The 24,026-nt window shown below is 44.4% G+C and overlaps 1 protein-coding gene across 1 annotated transcript in view; it reads right to left on the bottom strand.

Annotated features, from left to right (window-relative positions):
* Window positions 1-24,026, bottom strand: part of TXNDC11 (thioredoxin domain containing 11) — a gene marked incomplete at both ends in the record, with an annotated part of 70,564 nt that overhangs the window by 42,697 nt on the left and 3,841 nt on the right. Inside the window, 3 exon segments of the mRNA XM_080703443.1 lie at window positions 8,408-8,537; window positions 13,637-13,734; window positions 19,064-19,280. Of these exon segments, the coding sequence (XP_080559569.1) occupies window positions 8,408-8,537; window positions 13,637-13,734; window positions 19,064-19,280 (445 nt within the window).

The following is a 24,026-nucleotide window of genomic DNA, read 5'->3' as shown; positions in this document are numbered from 1 at the left end:
GCTGTACCTGATTGGCTTCGTGGTCAAGCCCCTGTAGGCTCCGCAGAAGGCCCAACACCTGCCCTCTTGCTCCTCCACCCTCACTTCTACCTGCTCATTCCACTACAAGCTCGGTGCAGAATGGCCTTTCGACCTGCCCAACCAGTGCACTGCCCCTCTGGACGCGTCCTGCCGCCCTGCTCTCAGGACCTCTTCCTCCTTGGAGGCCTGTGCATGCCTGCTGTCCAGTCTTGCTCTGGAATGACTGCATTTGTCTTAAAGCCAACTGTGGGCCTGAGAGTCCTGGCCTGGGCTCAAGCGTGAGCTCTGAGGGCTGGTGAATGACCCAGGTGAACCCTCACGTGAAATCTTGGTTCTTTTCTGGCAAACAGGGCTGTTCCTCACAGGGGTCCGGGAGGGGTGAGCCTGGGGAAGGGAAAGCACCAGGCCAAGGTGAAGCGCCTCCCGCCCCACGGCCTTAGCGCCAGCCAAGTCAGCATCTAGGAGGCTGACCAGGTCACCGGGACAACATTGCACCCAAAGTTAGGATGAAAATACAGTGTTTGTGGATTTTAAAATTAGCATGTTGTATAAAAGAGAAAACTTCTTTCTTTCTTTCCTTCTTTCTTTTTTTTTTTTTTTTGTGTGTGTGCTACTAGGGATAGAACCCAGGGGCATTCTACCTCCAAGCTACACCCTCAGCCCTGTTTTTTCTCTTTATTTTGAAACAGGGTCTCACTGAGTTGCAAAGGGCCTAAGCAGTAGCTGAGACTGTCCGCGGACCGCGACCCTATTGTCTCCGCCTCTCTAGTGCTGGAATTACAAGCGTGCGCCACCACGCCTGACAAGAGAAAAGTTTAAGTTAGCAATAGAACATATCATCTTTCCAAACTAAACCACTTACTTAATTACTAAGATTTAGCTTTAAACAAATCAATTACTATTTATTCTGATAGAAACAGTTTCTGAGATGGAATATGTAATCCAAACATAAAAAAAAAAAAAAAACCTAGCAACACCAATTTCTCTAACTGAGGAGGGAAATATTTTGTTGCTGGGGACTGAACCCAGGGCCTCACATAGGCTTAAACACACTCTACCACTAAGGGACCTCCCCAGCCTGAAAGCAGTTACTGAAAATGAAATCTCCTTTTGCCTTATTCCTTCAAAACATTCTTAACAAGCCAACCAATAACTGACTTAAAGTAGAATTATGTAGTATTTGGGTTCTTAAGGTTTAAAACCATTCTATGATGGTATAATAGACTTTCCTATAAGACTAAAGGAAAATAAAATCTCTAGAAATTCTAGCCCCTTAGTTAGCACTGAACATAACAAAATTAAAAACTAATTGAGCGAAGAGACTCATTTAAGTTTCTTTAAATTCTGACCAATAGCTCAAATCAGAACCAATGGAATAAGCTCATTCTAAGTATTTATAGGTGTTTCCTAGCTAGAAATTAAATAATATAGCCAGGTGTGGTGGTGCATGCTTGTAATCCCAATACTTGAGAGGCCGAGACAGGAGCATCACAGGTTCAAAGCCTCAGCAACTTAATGAGATCATGTTTCCAAATAAAAAATAAAATAGGTCTGTGGAGGATCGTGGTTCACAGACAACCTCAGCTACTTAGCGAACTGGGACTGTAGCCCAGAGGTAGAATACCTGAGTTCAACTTCTAGTACCAAAACAAAACAAAATTTTTTAAAAATCTAGCTATTTAAAACACAAAAAGCCACATGCAGTGGCACACATCTGTAATCGCAGCTACTCGGGAGGCAGAGGCAGAAGGATCATAAGTTTGAATTCACCTGGGCAACTCAGTGAGACCCTGTCTCAAGGAAAATAAAGTGATTATAAACATAAAAACATATGTATTTTTTTCCAGTAATCGAGATGGAACCCAGGGGCATTCTACCTCTAAGCTACACCCTCACCCTCAGCCCTATTTTTTTCTTTTATTTTGCAACAGTTCTAAGTTGTACAGGACCTCACTAAGTAGCTGAGGCTGGCCTTGAACCGGCAATCCTCCTGTCTCAGCCTCCCAAATGCTGGGGCTGTAAGCATGTACCACCATACCTGGAAAAAAACATCTATTTTTAAAGTTTATTTTTCTTTTTAGTTTAGTGGCACTGAGGATTGAGCCCAAGGGCATTCCACCTCTGAGCTGTACCCCAAGCCTGGTGCAGAGGGTATGTGTATGTGCATGTATGTGCATGTTTTGGTACTGGGGACTGAACTCGCATACATTCTACCTCCAAGCTACACCCCCAGCCTGATTTTATTTCTTATTTGGAAATAGGTTCTCACAAGGTTGCTGAGAGTATTGCTAAATTGCAGAAGCTGGCTCTAAACCTGCGATCCTCCTGTCTCAGCCTCCCAAATACTGGGATTACAAGTGTGCACCATCTTACCCAACTATGCAAAGAATATTTTAAGTGCTACTTGACAGATAAAATACCGTGGAAGTCTGTGTCGAATTTTGGAAACTGGCATGTTTGAGAATACGACTTAAAATTAATACTTCAAAATTCTAAACAGAAACTAAAGTGGTAGTTATCTGTTTAGTTCTATTGCAAATTATTATTTAAAAGATACCACTGAGCTGGGCGTGGTGACGCACGCTTGTAATCCCAGCTTTCTGGAGGCTGAGACAGGAGGATCATGGTTCGCAGACATCCTCAGCTCCTTAGTGAGGCCCTTTGCAACTCAGTGAGACCCTGTTTCAAAATAAAGAATGAAAAAATTGGGGCAGGGAGTGTAGCTCAGAGGTTAAATGTCCCTGGGTTCCAGCCTCAGACCCGCAAAAAAAAAAAAAAAAAAAAGATACCACTGGCTCTGGTTATATTGTAGATAAAAGAAATTTTACAGCTATTTCCCTAAAATACCAGAGTCTCCCAAACAGAGGCTATATCCTTGTTTAAGGAATTATCATGAATTGGCTCCACAGATTTCAGTTTCTGCACATTTCTAGGTGAAATCTGAAGAGACGAGTGAGGAATGAGCCACCACACACACAGGCCTCTCCTGGTTTAGGTCTGTTGGCTGCACAATCAGCCAGGAGCCGGCTCAGAGCAGAGCTCGAGCCACCACAAAGTGCCCTTGGAGACGCGGGCCCAGGTGAGCACGGGCTGAGGGTGATCGCAGCTGGGCTCCTCGTGCTGGCCTCTGAGCTGCGTGTCTCTGGCAGTTCCCCCCGCAGTGCTTACACGGCTTCCAGGTGAACAGTCAGGAACTTCCTCCGCGTGCCCACCCAACGTAGTGTCCCTGGGGCACAGGATGGTGACAGCACGTGGCGGTGACCTGTCTCCTCCCGCTCTCACCCAGCCCGAGTCTCTCCAGGTTCCTCGGGGTTGGGCCACAGAACACGGGCTGCAACCTTCACTTCTAGGCTTAGCTCCTAGAGAGCGCCCTGTCTTCTAAAACAGCGATGTCTCCTGCTCCCAAGGCACCTCTCTGCTTTCCCTCACAGCATGTACTGCCTGAATTCGCCTGTGTATTCATTTCCTAGGTTGACCCTGACAAATCGCCACAAACTGGTGGCTCAAAACCACAGTAGGTATCTTGTCACAGTGCTGAAGTGCAAAGTCCTGCTCTTCCTAGGCTCTTGGGAGGACCCTTCCGCGCAGCTCTGGGCACCCCTGGGTCTGAGGGCTACCTCTCCAGCCCCTGCCTTGGTCGTCACCCGGCCTTTGTTCTCTGACAAAGACACCAGCCTCTGGATTCAGGGCCCACCCCAACTGCAGAATGAGCTGATCCGGAGACCCCGATGAAGGCTGTTTCAAGTAAGCCCACATCCTGACGTTCCACGCAGATGTGAATGTCGGGGGCACCGCTCCGCAGGACCACTCTTTGTTCCCTGCTTCTCTGGCTAGAGGTGCAGCTCAGTGGTAGAGCCCTTGCCCACAATGCGGGACTCAGGGTGACCCTCCACCAAAACAAGCATTGCCCTGCTTGTGGTCTAGCTCCAGGCCATAATCTCATGCACAGGGCTCTCTTGCTCATGACTGTACTCCAGCTCACACGCGCCTGGCACGGGGCAGCCAATGCAAATCACCTGCTAACAAGCGAGTGGGGGACCCAGACAGCCGGATGGCGCTCTTCCATCACGTCACAGCTTAGCACAAACAGGACAACAGGCGCCAGAGTAAAATCTGACCCAGTTTGTGCTTTTATAATTCCATGCTATGATATAAAGTATGTTATTTTAGTACCCATCACAATGAGGTTGAAAATCAGCTATTTACAGAAGGCCAATAAATTCTCATCAGCATGGTGGCGCACACTTGTAATCCCAGCATTCGGGAGGCTGAGACAGGAGGACCACAGTTCATGGACAGCCTCAGCTACTTAGTGAGGCCCTCTGCAACTCAGTGAGACCCGGTTTCAAAATAAAGAATAAAAAATAGGGCAGGGGGTGTAGCTCGGAGGTCGAATGCCCCTGGGTTCCATCCCCAGACCCGCAAAAAAAAAAAAAAAAAAAAAAACTCATCAGCATAAACCCTTTCCTGTGTAAGCAGGCACCAGTTGTAGTAGAGCTGTGGTATAAATTTTGGCAGAGGCATGCACGCCCTCTGGTGGCCACAAGAGTGGTTACCTTGGTGTCTACTCAATGGCGCTTTTAAACATTTCTGTACTAATGTTAACTCATACCTGGAAAAACATAGAACTATTTTATTCACAGCGTTGTCTGACTAAAAAACTGATAGAAATGGTACCAACTTGCTCTACGTCCAAATAAAATTTTATTTACAAAAAATATGGTAATACTAGGAACCAGGCATTCTAGGTTTTTTTCCCCAAAATGCTTACTGTCACCTCGAAATTTACTAAATATCCCTACTTCCCCCAGAAAAGATCCCCAAGCCTTTTCTCATACCACTTAAATTCTTTACTTCTTTCTTGCTTTTTTTTTTTTTTTTTTTTGGTACTGGAGGTGAAAGTCAGAGGCGTTCTACCTCTGAGCTACAACATACCCAGCCCTATTTTATTTCTTACTTGGAAACAGGGTGTCACTAAGTTGCAGAGGGTCTCACTAAGTAGCTGAAGCTGGCGTCAAACCTGTGCTCCTCCTGTTTCAGCCTCCCAAGTACTAAGATTACAGGCATGGGCCACCATGCCTAGTCCCACTTAAATTTAAAACAATTTGGCATACCAAACTATTAAGAATGAATGGGCTGGGTGTGTGGTGATGCATACATGTAATTCCAGCATTCAGGAGGTTGAGACCAGAGGATCACAATTCATGGACAGCCTCAGCTACTTAGTGAGACCCTTGGCAACTCAGTAGGACCCTGTTTCAAAATTAAAAAGACTGCCGAGTGTGGTGGTGCACGTTTGTAATCCCAGCATTTGGGAATCCGAGACAGGAGGACTGCCATTCGTAGAGGGCCTCAGTTACTTAGTGAGGCCCTTTGCAACTCATGAGACCCTGTTTCAAAATAAAGAATAAAAAACAGGGCTGGGGAGCCGGGCATGGTGGCACACACTTGTACTCTCAGCATTCAGGGGGCTGAGACTGGAGGATAACGGTGCGTGGACAGCCTCAACTACTTAGTAAGGCCCTCCATAACTTAGTGAGACCCTGTTTCAAATTAAAGAATAAAATATAGGGCAGGGGGTGCAGCTTGGAGGTCGAATGGCCCTGGGTTCCATCCCCAGACCTGCCAAAAAAAAAAAAAAAAAAAGGGCTGGAGGTGTAGCTTGGAGGTAGAATGACCCTGAGTTCCATTCCCAGTACTGAAAAAAAAAAAGAAGGCATGCTAAATAACTGCTCTTAAATAGATAAATTATAGAAATTGACAAAAGGATTTGAAATATATTTTGTCTGCAGAGAGACGTTTGTAAGGCATCATAGGAATGATGTCACACGCCTATGATCTGAGTACGGGAGGCGGAGACAGGAGGATCACAGATTTGAGGGCAGTCTAAGCAAGCAGCGAGACTCATCAGCCTAGTGAGATGTTGTTTCCAAGTAAAAAAAAAATCAGGCTGGGGGTGTAATGCTAAGGTAGAATGCCTCTGCGTTCCATCCCCACCACACAAAAAAAGTTTTTGCCAGGCGTGGTGGCACGCTTGTCATCCCCACACTTGGGAGGCGGAGACAGGAGGATCACGCAGGTTCGAAGCCAGCCTCACTGGCTTAAAAGACCCTGTTTCCAAAAAGAATTATAAAGGCCAGGCGTGGTGGCACACGCTTGTAATCCCCACGCTTGGGAGGCTGAGACAGGAGGATCGCACAGGTTCAAAGTCAGCCTCAGCTACTTAGTGAGGCTCTCAGCAACTTAGTGAGACCCTGTTTCCAAATAAAATAGAAAATAGGTCTGGGAGTATAACCCGGAGGTAGAAAGCCTCTGGGTTCCACCCCCAGTACCACACACACACACACACACAAAAAAAAAAAAAAAAAAAATTATTATTATTATTATTATTTAAAAAAAAACAAAGTTTGAAATACTAATACTATTGGCATTTGGTGGGTAGATTATAAGGTACAAAGCATATAGTTTTTGTTACATGCTTTAAAAAAATAAAAAAAGAAAGCATTTCTGATGTAGAAGCTACCAAAACCTAAGATGACTAATACTTTAAAAACTACTGAAATTAGCCAGGCGTGGTGGTGCACGCTTGTAATCCCCGCGCTTGGGAGGCAGAGACAGGAGGATCGCGCAGGTTCGAAGCCAGCCGTGCTGACTTAAAGAGACCCTGCTTCCAAATAAAAAAAGTACAAAAATAGGTCTGGGAGCATAGAAGGGCTTCCAGGAACCCCAGTACCACACACACAAAAAAAACTACCGAAATTAGAAAAGCCATAAAACTAGTGGCTTTAATAACTACATTAACACTACTTAGTCAGCCAGGTATGGTGGCGCATGCTTGTAATCCTAGACTTAGGAGGCTGAGACAGGAGGATTACAGGTTCAAAGGCAGCCTCAACAATTTAGGCTCTCAGCAACTTAGACCCTGTTTCCAAACCAAAAATTAAATAGGTCTAGGGGTGTAAGCCTAGAGGTAGAAGGCCCCTGGGTTCCATCCTCAGTACCACACGCACACACAAATTATTATTCCTATTTCTTTCTTATCAACTTAGCATTGACCAAAATAGAAACGGCACTGGGTTCTGTTTGAGCATGTTGTCCATGATAACGAACTGTGTCTTCCTGTCTGTGTCGTGAGCAGCCAGAAGCAGCCTCGAGGAACAGAGGCAGACAGCTGGGCGGCTGCAGGAAGCAGACTCTTGTACATGGCGGGGCTCTCCTCTGCAGCAGCAAAGCTCACTCTGCAAGTTCATTTCAGTTGTGTAGCCACATTACGATTTCTAAGGTAGGCATCATTTTACTGTTTATCTGAGAGAAAAATTGTAGACTCAAACCTGCCTCAGTATTGTGATTAAAACAGAAACCAAGCCGGGCACGGTGGCGCACACTTGTAATCCCCGCGCCTGGGAGGCGGAGACAGGAGGATCGCGCAGGTTCGAAGCCAGCCTCACTGGCTTAAGAGACCCTGTTTCCAAATAAAAAGTATAAAATAGGTCTGGGAGTGGAGCCCGGAGGTAGAAGGGCTTCCAGGAACCCCAGACCCACCAAAACAAAAACAAAAACAAAAACAAAAACAAAAACAAAAACAAAAACCACACACACAGACCATTTCCAGTTCTGCAGAATAAATGCTCATGACTTATGAACAGGAAACGGCCAAACTGCTGCCTTGACAGTGGGTCGAAGACAAGACTGTCATAAAAATAAAGGAGAAAAAGATATGGCCAAATTAGAAGCCAACACTTCAAATCAATCTATCTTTCTTTCTTTCTTTCTTTCTATCTTTCTTTTTGTTTTGTGGTGCCAGGGATGGAACCCAGGGGCATTCTACCTCCGAGCTACATCCCTAGTCCTATTTTTTAGTCTTTTTATTTTTGAAACAGGGTCTTGCTGAATTGCGGAGGGCCTCACTGCACTGCTGAGGCTGTCCTCAAGCCTATGATCCTCCTGTCTCAATCTCCAAGCACTGGGATGACACATTCCACCATGTCTGGCCAGATTTAGAGTTAGAGACAAAAAAGCTAAACTACAATTGGCCAGTTGCACAGCATCAATGACATTCTCAGAAATTTGCAAGTGCACATAAACTGTAAATTAATTCTCATGTACTCTAAATTAACTATAAGACAATGTGAAGGTTTACTGACCTTTCCAAGCAAAACACAGAGAAGATTAGATTTTGCAGGTTTTCTATTCTCTTCACACTCACTTGGCCAAAAAGTCATTGTGATCAGTTATTTCAATATACATTAGCTGGGGCTTATCTAGAATATTACCTTTTAATTACTACAATTCAGGAGGTCTTAAAGGGGGGACCTGTTTAAATACAAACACTCCAGCACAACTCAATAAAAGGCCTGGGGACAGAGGAGATATGAAAGATAAGTACCTCGTAGTTTGAGAGAAAATCTAGTAATTCTGATTGAGATGGGATGTAGAGAAGTGGTTTCATCACCCGGCGGACAAACTTCTCAATGTAAACAGCACTCATGGGGCCTTTGTATTCGATTGGTCCAAAACTAGTACCGAAAAATAAAAAATAAAAATAAAAATAATACACCATGCATTAAGCCTGTAACGTGTAACTAAAATCATCATCACCACAGAATGAACACGCCTTGCTTTCACACCCATCTCTTTCAGAGGTGAACAGGTGGCTTTGCTTGGAGGCAACTGGGGGGATAATTAAGAAGCAGCATTTATACTAGGGAGATGCAAGCAGCTAATACAGCTAATACCTGCTATGAGCTCAATTCAAGTGCAAACTAAATTCACTGCAGTCTCTGAAAGAAATAATTTCTCACATTTCTTTAAAAACAAAAACGAGCAGCCCTAGAAGCTGAGCGCATCCTCAAGGATCCCAGGACCTTAACACGATGCAGCACTGGCAGGCAGAATTCTTTTAGATGTTAACTCTGAAATCACGGAAACGTTGAGCAGTTGGCCTTTGGCCTACTAAAGGGCAGTCATTAAGTATTCCCACAGGCATTCACACAAAGGACTGCTAAATGAACAAGTCTAAGGCTCTCCTGCAACAGGGGGAAAGAACATGGTGTGAAAGTCTGCCGTGAGGGAACCGTGCACGTGACCTACCTCCCTTTCCGTCCAAGCTTTGCTCATGACGCACAGGAGTGCGACCCAGCACTGCTAAGCAATGCCACCACCAGACAGTTATTCTAGTCACTGCTCTTACATGGGTCTCTCAATCTCCCACACAGACAAATATAACTGGATGGTAAGTGAGGGGGTGGGGGAGGTCATTAATATTCAGCAGCTCTGTAACCATTCTTCTCTCTAAATACAAATGGACACTAAACTTACTGTTGATAGAAACAATGGGCAGAGCAAAGAATTCTAAGCCATGCGCACAATACTGTAACACATCCTTACAAGCATTCACACCATACACACATAGAACAGTATGAGAAAAACAATTCTTGGTGTGCACTGCAGAATATGATGGCAAAGGAATATTAGCATGAAAAAAATAAAACAGCACTGGACATGCACAACTGGGAGAGTTAAGAATTCAAGGTTTACCGCAAAATACCTCATTTAAGAAATTACCACCATCACCACTGACCCTATCGATCACCAATAATTTTTAATTAAAAACAAAATCAAAAAAGCATCTGATGACTCATTCTGATTAGCAAAGAGGAGCCAACCTGTCTGCTAGACAGACAGACACCTCATCTATATAACCAACAGGCTATGCTGAGTGCTCCTGGTATAATATTACAAAGGTACCCATGACTTGCAAAAGCTTACCAGATCCCAGAATGAAGGAGGCAGAACATGTTTTGCCAACAAACTACAGCCATTGCCACGGTAAGAGCGGGTTGTGAGAAGCCCCCTCCCAGCTTCAGATCCTTGATAAAACTTCTTGTGTGACTGCTATCAACGCAAGGTCCACTTTCACAAGCAGAAGAGCCTTTGAGTTTCTTCTAATAAGTTTCTGTTATGAGTCATTATAGCAAAGCGACAGCAGCAACCAAAGCCACAAACAAGAGCGCTGCTCAGTGCCGAGAAACAACAGGCTCGGCTGCGAGCGACTCAAGGAGAACCTCGGGCTGCCACGAACGAGCCCACGGCGCCTGCCTGAGGGAAACATTCACGCGCGCGCTTGTGCGTGTGTGTGTGTGTGTGTGTGTGTGTGTGTGCACGCGCGTGTGCACGTCTCTCTGTCTTAGGAGTTTATGAAGAAGCTATTGGTTGGGAATCATTCTGGGTACACTTTGGAATGGTAAATGCTGAAATGAGTAGAAAGGGGTCTGAACTGACTTCAACAATGAAAACTTCAACAAAGACGAGGGGTGGCCATTTATCTCCAAGAGAGCACCAATCTAAATTCCTCATCTGGGAAACAAGAGCACCAGGCTAGATAGATAGATGAAGGCTAGATAAAGTTCTTTTGATGTTCTTTTAATCTTTCTACAAAAGCCAAGAAAACAGTCTAAGACAATAGTGCATTGCCATGTATCTCAAAATGACATTTATATTCAATTAAAGGGAGTTCTTCTGGTTTTAATGTCAGGAAAAGTTCACCTCTGGGCAGCTTGCAAAGAGCAGAAGCCCTGCTAGATATCTGTGCCCATTTCTAAAGCCAAAGAGGACAACGGGCGCCTCAGGAGGGCAAGTTCATCGCCCACCATAGAGTCGAGTCTTCGAACCTTCAAGTACAGTTTATGTTTACCCGTAAAAGGAAACAAGTAACCCTGGGGCAGTTATTGAGAAACTATTCTTATATACTAAAAACCCTACATTTTAATCTTCAAAATAGAGGCAGAACCTCCAAATTACTGAGCAAGAAGCAGGATGAGGGTTCCAAATATGGTCTTAAGCAAAAACTGACTTCTGACTACAAATATTGAAACTACAAACAATACCAAAAGAAGATCTGGGGGTGGAGATTGGGTAGAAAACTGGCCAAACACTATCAATTGCTCCTAGAAACAATAGTACGTGCCACACCACAGCTTAGAGATACAGACGTGGGCTAGAGTGGGATACATAACCCGTAAGTGACGGTCTGCTGATGCTTACTATAAACCCCTATGACTGAAGCCCAGGGAGCTGAGAGGGAAGGAAAAGGGAAACCTAAAGGCTCCTCCTAACCAATCTCCTTTAGCTGGCTAGCCCTCCACAAACGCCAAGCCAGCCATACTGTACAAAGCCTAAAGTCTATCTTGTGTCTCCAGAACCCTCCATGTCAGATTCTCAGACACGACTTAATATCCACATCAGGGTTCGGGCAATACTCCAAACCAACCATCAGTATTTCTACAGCAAAATGAGGAACCTTAAGTGTGATAAAAGCCACAGGTGGTCTCTTGTTACTTCAGGCCAGATGAATTTATCAGGGGCTAAGATTCATAAAGCTTTATCTTCAGTCCTCTGTGTGAGTTCATAATTATGAATATGGAATTGTGGACCACTAGCAATTTTCTTCCCAAGATAGACTCTTAACCATGTGATGCTGTCCGGTAACAAGATGAAGAATTTCTGTATTTCTGCACTGTGAAGTACTTTTTGAGCATCTGAAATATATAGCCATTCAATGCAGTAATTCATACTTTTAAAAACTTTGCAGAGCTCTGAGTAGCTCAGCCATTCAATGGAGAAATTTATACTTAAAAATTAATGCTATAAAGCCTGGCGTGGTGGCACACACTTGTAATCCCAGCATGTGTGTGTGTGTGTGTGGTACTGGGGATGGAACCCAGAGGCTTTCTATCTCCGGGCTAAACTCCCAGACCTATTTTTTACATTTTATTTGGAAACTGAGTCTCACTAAGTTGCTGAGAGCCTCACTAAGTAGCTGAGGCTGGCTTTGAACCCGTGCAATCCTCCTGTCTCAGCCTCCCAAGCACTAGGATTACAAGCTTGCACCACCATGCCCGACATAATCCCAGCATTTGGGAAGCCGAGACCAGAGGATCGCAATTCGCAGACAGTCTCAGCTACTTAGTGAGGCCCTTTGCAACTCAGTGAGACCCGGTTTCAAAATAAAGAATAAAAAAAATAGGGCAGGGGGTGTAGCTCGGAGGTCGATGCCCCTGGGTTCCATCCCTAGACCCGCAAAATAAAATAAAATTAAATTAAAATTTAAAAAATCTAATAATAATAATAATAATAATGATTAATGCTATTGCAATCCCAGCATTTGGGAGGCTGAGGAGGCAAGAGGACTGTGGTTTGAGGACAGCCTCAGCTACTACTTAGTGAGGCTCTTTGCAACTCAGTGAGACCCTGTTTCAAAATAAAGAATAAAAAATAGAACTGGGAGGGTAGCACAGAGGTAGAATGCCCCTGGGTTCCATTCCCAGTACTGCAAAAACAAAACAAAAATTAATGCTATAGAGCTGGGCACGGTGGCACATGCTTATAATCCTAGCATTTGGGAGACTGAGACAGAAGGATTGTGGTTTGAGGACAGCCTCGGCTACTTGGTGAGGTCCTTTGCAACTCAGTGAGACCCTTTTTAAAAATAAAAAATAGGGCTGGGGTTGTACCTTGGAGGTAGAATGCCCCTAGGTTCCATCACCAGTACCATAAAAAAAAAAAAAAAATTAATGCTGTAAGCTGGGCGTGGTGGCACACACTTATAATCCCAGTACTTAGAATCGAAGGTTCACAGCCAACCTCAGCTACTTTGTGAAGCCCTCCGCAACTTAATGAGACCGTGTTTTAAAACAAGGGATAAAATATAGGGATGGGGGTGTATCTCAGAAGTAGAATGCCCCTGGGTTCAATTCCCAGTACTGAAAAAAAAAAAATAATAATAATGTTATAGAGGGCTGAGGATGAAGCTCAGTGGTAAAGGGCTCGCCTTCACGTGCACGGTCCCAGGCTTGGTCACTAGCATACAAAAAAGGAAAAGTGAAGCCAGGTATGGCGGCACACACTTGAATCCCAGTACGTGAGGCTAAGACAGGAGGATCACCGGTTCTAAGCCAGCAGGCAGTAATTTAGCAAGATCCTGTTTCAAAACTAAAACAGGAGCCAGGCATGGTGGTGCACTCCTATAATCCCAGTACTTGGGAGGCTGACACAGGAGGTTCACAGGTTTGAGGACGGCCTCAGCAACTCAGTGAGACTCCCAGCAACCTATCAAGACTCTGTTTCAAAATAAAAAATAAAAGAGGAATGGGGGTATAGCTCAGAGGTAGAATGCCTCTGGGTTCAATTCCCAGTACTGCACACACAAAATAAATTAATTAATTAATTAAATACAATAGAGCTGGGGTATAGCTCAGAGGTAAAACACCCCTAGGTTCAATCTCCAGGACCACCAACCAATCAATCAATCAAATGCTATAATATATATAATGACATAAAAAGATGTTCACAAAAGTGGAAAAAAAGTTTAGGAAGTAGTATTATTACTGCCTGATTCCATTTTTAATTTATAAAAAGGAGGTAGACATGTACATTCATAGAAGAATCAAAACATAGTGATTCTAGGTAACTAATAAAATGATCAGATCTCTTTTTTTATTTATAGTCTATCAATTTTCTACAATGAATATACGATATCATCCTTATATAGACAAAAATTTCATTTATCAGTTGGTGAACTTAACTGAAATTAGAAACACTATTGAAAAGCCCTTACCTTCGATGATACAGATGTATTACAGGAAAATAAAAGAAGTGTTTCTGCTTTCTGCATTTCCCCTGGTTCCACCAACAGTTAATTGCCACAAACAACACCTGCAGAGCCAAAAAAAGGTTTTTAAATGACTATGAGAAACTAGTTACCAAAATGTAAAAGACAGAATTATAAAAATGGAACTAGTCTTTTCTCATTGAAACAGAAAGTACACACATAAAAAAGTGTCAAGCTTCCAAAGAAGGTCATCAGTTACCAGTAAAAGAAAAAAAGCCGGGCGTGGTGGCGCAGGCTTGTAATCCCAGGGCTTGGGAGGCTGAGACAGGAGGATGACACAGGTTCGAAGCCAGCCTCAGCTACTTAGTGAGGCTCTCAGCAACTTAGTGAGACCCTGTTTCCGAATAAAATATAAAAATAGGTCTGCGAGTATAGCTCGGAGGTAGAAAGCCTCTGGGTTCCACCCCCAGTACCACCAAAAAAAAAAAAAAAAAAAAAAGGCAGACAGACTCTTCTTTCTAGTGTTGGCCAGGACTAGAAGCCTGGCCCAAAAGAAAAATTACTTGCTTAGAATTCTAGTGAGTGTGTGCCAAGCAGCACTGTCTCAGCATGAATATACGGACACTTAGGGCTGTGTGAGGAGCTCAGACTCAGACACTAGCCCTGCACGTACAGAGCCCGGCTCAATCCCTAGTGCTGCAAACAAACACAAAGGATACGTCTTTTGACCGTCAAACTGAGAATCAAAAAACGAAAAAGACTATTTTTTGCCTGGTGTGGTGGCGCACGCTTGTAATCACAGCATTCGGGAGGTTGAGCCTGGAGAATCGTGGTTCGCAGACAGCCTCAGCTACTTAGTGAGGCCCTCTGCAACTCAGTGAGACCGTTTCAAAATAAAGAATAAAAAATAGGGGTGGTGGTATAGCTCAGAGGTAGAATGCCCCTGGGCTCCATCCCCAGTACTGCAATAAAAAAAAGAAGAAGAAAAAAAAATCAACAGAACTTAGGTGGTGAGTTTATGTAAAATTCTTTAATCTTTTCTGTATGCTTCAGTCAAATTTATTGAAAATGTATGAAAAGCCGGGCATGATGGCGCACGCTGTAATCCCAGCATTTGGGAGGCTGAGACAGGAGGATCGTGGTTTGAGAACAGCCTCAGCTACCTAGGGAGCCCCTCCGGAACTCAGTGAGACCCTGTTTCAAAATAAAGAATAAAAGATAGTGCTGGGAGTGTTGCTTGGAGAATGCCCCTGGGTTCCACCCCCAGTACTACAAAATAAATAAATAAACAAATAAAATAGGACTGGGGATATAGTTCAGAAGATGCCCCTAAATTCAATCTCTAGCACCACCAAAAAAGAAAGAAAAAGAAAACAAAAAATTCCTCTGAGAGTCTATTTCTAAAAATAAAAAAGAACCAAAGGCACCTTTAAGTTGACATCTATTTTTTTTTTAACTCAAAAATGGAGCACAAACCGGGCGTGGTGGCGCATGCTTATAATCCCAGCATTTAGGAGGCTGCAACAAGAGGAGGACAGTTCACAGACAGCCTCAGCTACTTAGTGAGGCCCTTTACAACTCAGTAAAACCCAGTTTCCAAATAAAGAATAAAAAATAGGGCTGGGGGTGTACCTCAAAGGTAGAATGCCCCTGGGTTCCATCCCCAGTACCGCAAAAAAAAAAAAAAAAAAGGAGCACAATCTCCACTTTTGCTAATTTTACTAAGCAGTATGGTTCAAAACATTTTTGCCTATTTCCAAACTAAGCCCACTCCACTTCCACACTGAGCACATAGACCAATAAGCTCTCAATCTGAAGGAGCTGAAGGAATTTTTTAACAGAGCAGGGCTAGCCGGGCGTGGTGGCACACGCTTGTAATCCCCGCACCTGGGAGGCGGAGACAGGAGGATCAAGCAGGTTCGAAGCCAGCCACACTGGCTTAAGAGACCCTGTTTCCAAATAAAAATATAATAGGTGTCTGGGAGTGTAGCCCGGAGGTAGAAGGGCTTCCAGGAATCCCAGTGCCACCAAAAACAAAAACAAACAAATAAATAAATTTAAAAAATAGCCAGGCATGGTGGCGCAGGCTTATAATCCCTGCGCTTGGGAGGGGGAGACAGGAGGATCGCTTAGGCTCAAAGCCAGCCACGCTGGCTTAAGAGACCCTGTTTCCAAATAAAAATATTTAAAAAAAAATAGGTCTGGGAGTGTAGCCCAGAGGTAGAAGGGCTTCCAGGAACCCCAGCACCACCAAAAATAAAAATAAAAATAAATAAAAGAGCAGGGCCAGTCACTGTGGGTGGCTCTATATCCCCTACTGCCTGCAGCCTTGGCTGTGGGCACTTTAACAAACTGCTCAGGCTTCTAAACCCTACAAGGCTTCTGAGGTCCAGCTTCAGAAAACCAGGCCTAACAAGCAGCACCAGCTCCCAGAGCCGTCGGGGATGAACACAGAACCTGGCACGCTGGAATACAGTCCTTAGCATTCCAGGGTCACCATCAGAAGGACATGCTGCGGAACTAAGCACAAAATAATGCTACTTTAAGCTTCACCAAAAGCACAAGGGTCTTCCCCTACTCTTCACAGAAGAGATGCGATTTCTGGCCTCTAGATTCAGAAAATTCGGGAATGAGTGGAGTGTACACCTGTAGTCCCAGTACTTAGGAGGCTGAGACAGGAAGATTATAGGTTAAGACCAGCCTCAGCAACTTAGCACGACCCATTTCAAAATAAAAAATAGCCGGGCGTAGTGCTGCACGCTTGTAATCCTCGTACTTGGGAGGCTGAGACAGGAGGATCTACAAAGGTTCACGACCAGCCTCAGCTACTTAGTGAGACCCTCTGCAACTTAGTGTGACCCTGTTTCAAAATAAAGAATAAAAAATAGGTCTAGGAGTAAAGTTCAGTTCAATCTCTAGTACCACAAAATAAAATAAAATAGAATAAAATAAAATAAAATAAAATAAAATAAAAGAGCTTTAGTGTAGATCAGAGGTAGAATGCTCCTGGGTTAAATCAGCAGTACAAAGAAAAGAAGAGGGAAAAAAAAAACTGGGGACTTTTGGTCAAGACTGATAAAGTGGCGCTTTTTTTTATATTTACATACTGCTTGCCTCCTAGTGCTCCATTACTACTAACATTACTAATACACACACCAAAGGCTTCAATGGGTGGGCAGGACACCTAGTCACCACCTCTAACACTTCTGTGTCTAAGAAAAACCAAGAGAGTGCTCCAGATGAACTGCAACTCAGCTGCCTGCCTGAGCGGCCTCAGATCGATGGCTAGAGACAGGCGCCTCCGAGACACCCGTAGGGTCTCTGAGCACGTGTAGGGCAGAGGTCCATCCCTATCATCCTACAGTAATTCTACATGCCTGCCAAGCACTGATGCTGGAGAGAAACCTGTTCGTTACTATCCAAACCCAATCCAAAGCGTGGTGGCTGTATTCTCAGCATCTCTCAAGACTGCAGCTTCTGTGTGAACTGAGGAGGGAAAGCACTCTGTCGGTCTGGGCCTTCATCAGAGCCTCTCGCCATGCGGGAAGCCAATCACAACACCCTGTGGCATGGAGGGACACACCGCACCTGTACACGCATTCCAAAGGTTCCCATTTGCGGCAACTAGACATAGAGGTACGAGGACTTGCTTTCCCCAAGCGTTTACAAACTGATATACAAAAGTTAGTTAAAATTAACTTCCTTTATTCTCCATGACTTTTTGTGTGTGTGGTACTAAGGATGGAACCCAGGGGCATTATTCCTCTGAGCTACACCCAAGCCCTAGTTTTATTCTTTATTTTGAAACCAGGTCTTACTGAGTTGCAGAGGGCCTCATTAAGTAGCTGAGGCTGGCGTGAACCGCAATCCTCCGGTCTCAGCCTCCCAAATGCTGGGATTACAAGTGAATGCTGGGATTACAAGCATGCGCCACCAGACCCACCATGACTTTGTTATTGCTAAAAATTAGTGTAGTAGAACACTGGGTGTGGTGGCACACACTTGTAATCCCCATGCTTGGGAGGCGGAGACAGGAGGATCACACAGGTTCAAAGCCAGCCTCGCTGGTTTAAGAGCCCCTGTTTCCAAATTTTAAAAAAATGTTTTAATAGGTGTCTGGGAAGCTAGGCGTGGTGGCGCATGCTTGTAATCCCTGCGCTTGGGAGGCTGAGACAGGAGGATCGTGCAGGTTCGAAGCCTCAGCTACTTAGTGAGGCTCTCAGCAACTTAGTGAGACCCTGTTTCCAAATAAAATATAAAATAGGTCTGGGAGTATAGCTCGGAGGTAGAAAGCCTCTGGGTTCCACCCCCAGTACCACCCCCCCCAAAAAAAAGGTGTCTGGGAGTGGAGTGTAGCCCGGAGCAGGAACCCCAGTACCACCCAAAAAAAGAAAAAGAAAAAAAAGAAAAAAAATTAGTGTAGTAGATTATTTTGAAATTACACATGTACGGAAGTTTTATCATCTCTTAATTCCTTTTCAGGACAGAAAAAAGGACAACATAAAATACTATTCTGTTAAGGGTAACTGGGATCCACTGGGCTGAAAACCATGTTACACAGATGACTCATTTATCTATTTCTCTCTCTTTCTTAGTCCAAAGGTGATATTCATTAAACATCTGCTGAATATAGTCCTGCTCCAAGTATTAAAAAGGTCAGCCTTGTTACAATGTAGTCACATCACACATAAATTTCTCCTACATAAAATACCTAATGAGCAGGGCGTGGGAGGCTGAGACAGGTCGATCACACGGGTTCGAAGCCAGCCTCAGATACTAAGTGAGGCTCTCAGCAACTTAGTGAGACCCTGTTTCCAAACAAAATATGAAATAGAGGCCGGGTGTGGTGGCGCACGCTTGTAATCCCTGCGCTTGGGAGGCTGAGATAGGAGAATCGTGCAGGTTCGAAACCAGCCTCAGCTGGTTTAATAGACCCTGTCTCCAAATAAAATATAAAATAGGTCTGGGAGTGTAGCTTGGAGGTAAAAGTCCTCTGGGTTCCATCCCTAGTACCACCCAAATATATATATGTATATGTATATGTATATGAAATAGGTCTGGGAGTCTAGCCCGGAGGTAGAAAGCCCCTGGGTTCCACCCCCAGTACCAAAAAAAAAAAAAAAAAAAAAACCTAATGAGCAAAATATCAAATAGATATGCGGGAAATAGGATTCTCAGTCCCCGTACTTCCTTAGGTGCTGAACCCACACAGCCTGGTGCTCCCACACAGAATCCGCTCCCACCCTTGCCTCCAACCATGACCATCACAGTGAGAAATCCTTTGTTTCTTCAGAGAAGGCTTTATGATCAACAAAGCACTCCTGGAGTTCACCTTGATGAAACAGCCAGTCGGACGAGGCGTCTCTCTGCAGACATCTGCCTTTATAAACAGGATTAATAGTCATTAGCTTTTCGGTTAAATGTCAGCATTACCTGGTCTGAAAGCTGGCTCGCTGCGTGCTCAATTTCTGCCCTGGCAGCGATGGACTGTCCACACCACGGGGCATAAAAGAACAGCAGGACCACCTCCGAATCCTGGCGAACGTGCTCCGCATAGTCCAGCTGGCCCTGGAAGAGGTCAAGGACCAGAGACCTCGAGGAGAAAAAGCTGACAGGTGGCTTTGCTGGTATTATCACATCTTTTGCTCGACTAAAAAAGAGCAAACACAAACAAGATTGCTTAGTTTATCTTCTAACAACAGCTTTGTTTGAAAGGAGAATGAAGCTTTAAAAAAAATAAAAAGGCCTCTCCTAGTACTTGAGAGCCTAAGATGGGAGGATTACAGGTTTGAGGCCAGCCTCAGCAACTTAGCAAGATCCTGCTTCAAAATAAAACAAACAGGGCCAAGGGTGTAGCTCAGAGGCTAGAATGCCCCTGGGTTCAATCCTCAGTATTAAAACAAATTCCCAAATCATTATCCTGAAGCAGAAAGTGGTCCCATGCGCTAGCACGTGGCCACGCCTGCAGACATGGGCAGGGGTCAGCGGAGAGCGCAGCCTTGTCTCCACTCTGTAGCATCTCCATCCTCACCGCTTCGCAGCCCGGCCACAAGGGCCAATGATCTCCAGGCCTTTTAGAGCTACCGACTCACGCTCAGAGGTATAGGGCAGGAACATACATGCTAGTAAGATTTCTATGCGAGATGCTTACAATTTACTCAACTTTGAGAAAACGTTACATTTATTAGGTAGGGTTGGCCAGTACTTATCCAAATCATTCAGACAAAGCAACAATTAAATTAAAATATACACCCGGGCGTGGTGGGCACGTGCGGAATCCCAGCACTCGGGAGGCTGAGACCGGAGGATCATGGTTCACAGACAGCCTCAGCTACTTAGTGAGGCCCTCTGTAAGTCAGTGAGACCTGGTTTCAAAATAAAGAATAAAAAATAGGGCAGGGGCTGTAGCTCAGAGCTCAAATGCCCCTGGGTTCCATCCCCAGACCCACAATAAATAAATAAATAAATAAATAAATAAATAAATAAATAAATAAATGATAATGTACATTTCTCCATATACAACATAATCCAAAAGATAAGGGTAAGAAAGATGAGTAACAAAGCAATAGCCCATTAACTGGAAAGCAGACTTTCTGAACACCTTAAGTGCCCAGCAGGTCAGGAGGAGTTAAAAAAGAACACAAAAAGCCGGACATGGTGGCGCACGCTTGTAATCCCCGCGCTTGGGAGGCTGAGACAGGAGGATCGCGTAGGTTCGAAGCCAGCCTCAGTTACTTCTCAGCAACTTAGTGAGACCCTGTTTCTAAATAAAATATAACATAGGTCTGGAAGTATAGCCCGGAAATAGAAAGCCTCTGGGTTCCACCCCCCCCCAAAAAAAAAAAAAACCAACAACAACAACAACATAAAACAAGTGGCCAGAAATCATAGTAGCCACAACTTTCCCAGGGAGACAAACAGGTCTGGCTGGGGCTATGTTCACACATCAAGTTAAAAAGACCTAACAAACACCTTACGCTGTCCACATATCTGGACCAACGCTGTAAAAAACCCTTATAGCAAATTAGCTAGAAAATAATATAAGACAAAAAACAGAACTCTAAAAGCAAATACTGGGTTAACCCAAAAGAAGGCAGAGAAGGACCAAAAGAGCAACACAATCCATATGGTACATGGCAAACAAGTAGCAAGAAGACGTAAACCCAATCACATCAATAATTATATTGCCGGGCATGGTGGAGGCTGAGACAGGAGGATCGCGGTTCATGAGGCCCTGAAACTCAGTGAGACCCTGTTTCAAAATAAAGAATAAAAAATAGGGCTGGGGGTGTAGTTCGGAGGTAGAATGCCCCTGGGTTCCATCCCCAGTACTGCAAATAATAATAAGAAAAATTAAATATAAAAGGACTAACTAAACAGCCCAGTTTTAAGACAAAGAAACTATCAGAGAGTAAAATGTAAGACCCAATTGTGTGTTATCTAAAAGAGAAACATTTTAGCCAGGCATAGCAATGCACACTTATAATCCTAGTACTTGGGAGGCTGAGACAGGAGGATCACAGGTTCGATGCCAGCCTCAGCTACCTAGTGAGGCCCTCTGCAACTCAGTGAGACTCTGTTTCAAAATAAAAAATAGGGCCAGTGGTATAGCTTGGAGGTAGAATTGCCCTCAGTTCAATCCCCAGTACCACACACACACAAAAAAAGGCTAGTAGTGTGGCTTGGTGGTAGAGCGCTTGCCTGGCACGCACAAGGCCCCTTCAATCCCCGGCACCACAAAAGGAAAAAGAAAAAGGAGATACACATCGTAAGCATAGAAGCATAGAATGGAAGCATAGGAGTGAGAAAAATAAGCCATGCGGACAATAACTGAGAAAGCTGGCTCACTCACCGGGTAGAAGGATAGACAGACTGCGGGTACCTTACAGCGACACGTCATCCCGACATTCAAACAAACAACCTGCTCACACACACCATGACCTGAGGACGCTCAACTGTGTGGGTGAAAAGTGACACCAACAAGTACACACACTATGGCCGCATCTGTGTGAAATCTCAGAATAGGTAAGAACGTTTTTGTTCGCGTGTGCGTGTGCGTGCGTGCGTGTTACTGGGGATTGAACTGGGGTATTCTACCTCTGAGCTACACTTCCAAGCCTGTTCTGTTTCTCTTTGGAAGCATGGTCTCACTAAATAGCTGAGGCTGGCCTCAAACCTGCACGCCTGGCCCGGCAAGCGTTAAATGAACAACTCAGCCAGTCATTAGCGAAACTAACGCTTTGATCCTGCAGTCTACTAGAGCCTTCGCTATGTACGTACTTCAAAATCTGGAAGTTTTGATCACATAAATGATTACTAAAACATAAATGATTATTAAAACAAAGTTTACTGAAGCCAGTGTGGCGGTGCCTACCGGTAATCCCAGGATTTGCAAGGCTGACAAAAGGATTCCAAGTTCAACGCCAGCCTCAGCAACTTAGAGAGACCCTGTTTCAATCTTTAGAAAACAAAGCAGGGCTGGAGACGCTCAGTGGTAGAGCAGTGCCCGTGTTCAAGCCTCAGTAACAGACACGCGCACGCACTTGTGTGTTTATTGACAGTAGTCACTGTGTTGCAGACAGCGCTTCGAGCTAGAGCTTTGGCTATGGCAGCGGGCGGACTATGCTGTCAAGGTGCTTACTTTCTACAGGAGAACAAAGGGCAAATAACCAAACACTGTAAACAGTTAACAACAGAAAACACAAAATGAAGCCGGGTGTGGTGGCGCACGCTTGTCATCCCAGCACTCCCGAGGCTGAGACCGGAGGATCGCGGTTCACAGACAGCCTCAGCTACTTAGTGAGGCCCTTTGCAACTCAGTGAGACCCTGTTTCAAAATAAATTTAAAAAATAGGGCTGGGGGTATAAGTCAGAGGTAGAATGCCCCTGGGTTCCATCCCTAGTACTGAAAAAAAAAAAAAAAAAAGACACAAAACGGTCACTGCCGTGTACAGAATTTAAGACGGTGAAGAGACAGAGGGAGCAGCAGCTCCCCGGGGCAGGGAGGCAGTGCCATATCAGCTGAACGGCAAGACCACGGCCACACAGGAGAAATGGGAAAGGCCGTCTGGGGACAACTGACAAATTTCCAAGAGATTTAAAATTCTGCTTCTTGGAGGAATTATTTTCCTACCATTCAAATTGCATGTTAAGCTTCAAATAACAACACAATCTGAGGGAAAATGCAGGGATCGGACAGCTCAAGAAAGTTCAATCATCAACTTAGTATTTCTGCTCTGCAGGTTTAGAGGGGCTCCTAAAGTAAAGGAGCCAGATAAAACACAAGACTAACCAAAAAGCAAACATTATTTTATTATTTATTTATTATTTTTGCAGTACTGGGGATTGACCCCACCGACATACCTGGCTCAAAAACAAACGTTAGCTAAGTGGAGAAGTACACATACGATTCCAGCTGCTTGGGAGACTGAGGCAAGAGGATGACAAGTTTAAGGCCAGCCTGAGCAATTTGGGGGACCCTCTCTAAAAAGGAAATAAAAGGGCTGAGACGTAGCTCAATCGTATATATGCAAGGCCCTAGTGTCATTCCCCAATGCCATAAGAAAAGAACAACAAAACGCCATTAGCCAGCCAGGTATGGTGGCTCATGCCTGCAATCCTAGTACTTGAGAGACTGAGACTGAGACAGGAGGATCACAAGTTCAAAGCCAGACTCAGCAACTTAGCAAGACCCTGTTTCCAAATAAGAAATAAAATAGGGCTTGGGGTATAGCTCAGAGGTAGAATGCCCCTGAGTTCAATTCCCAGCACCATTAAAAAAAAGGCAAAAAACAAACAAACAAATAAATAAGTAAACATTAGCCAGAGAAGAAAAACACTTGTTTCTGCTCCATCAGAAACACTCACTAGTTTTCATTTATCTCTTCAATTTGCTTTACACTTCTGAAAAAGTACCTAGATCAAAAGATTTCCTACAGCTCTGAAGTCAAAGTGCCAGGTGCAAAAAGTCACGGATTGGTTGTAAACAAGAGAAGTCTGCTGCAAGCCAGGCATGGTGGTGCATGCCTATGATCTCAGTTCTTGGGAGTCTGAGACACTGGAAGCCAGCCTCAGGAACTCAGCAAGACCCTGTTTCAAAATAAAAATAATAAGCCAGGCATGGTGGTGCATACTTGTAATCCTAGTACTTGGAAGGCTGAGACAGGAGGACTGCAGGTCGGCCGCCAGCCTCAGCTACTTAGTGAGGCCATCCTCAATTTAGTGAGACTCTGTTTCAAAATAAAATAGGGCTGCCCCTGGGATCAATCTTCAGTACCACACACACAAAAATAATAATAATAATAAAAAGGGCTAGGGATGTAGCTTAGAGGTAGAATGCCCTAGGTTCAATCTCCAGTACCAAAAAAAGGGAAGTCTGTTGAAATCCAAATTTAAT

Source organism: Muscardinus avellanarius (genome assembly GCF_963383645.1).
Source record: "Muscardinus avellanarius genome assembly, chromosome: 10".
Taxonomy (NCBI): Eukaryota; Metazoa; Chordata; class Mammalia; order Rodentia; family Gliridae; genus Muscardinus; species Muscardinus avellanarius.
This window is presented reverse-complemented; position numbering and strand designations above follow the sequence as displayed.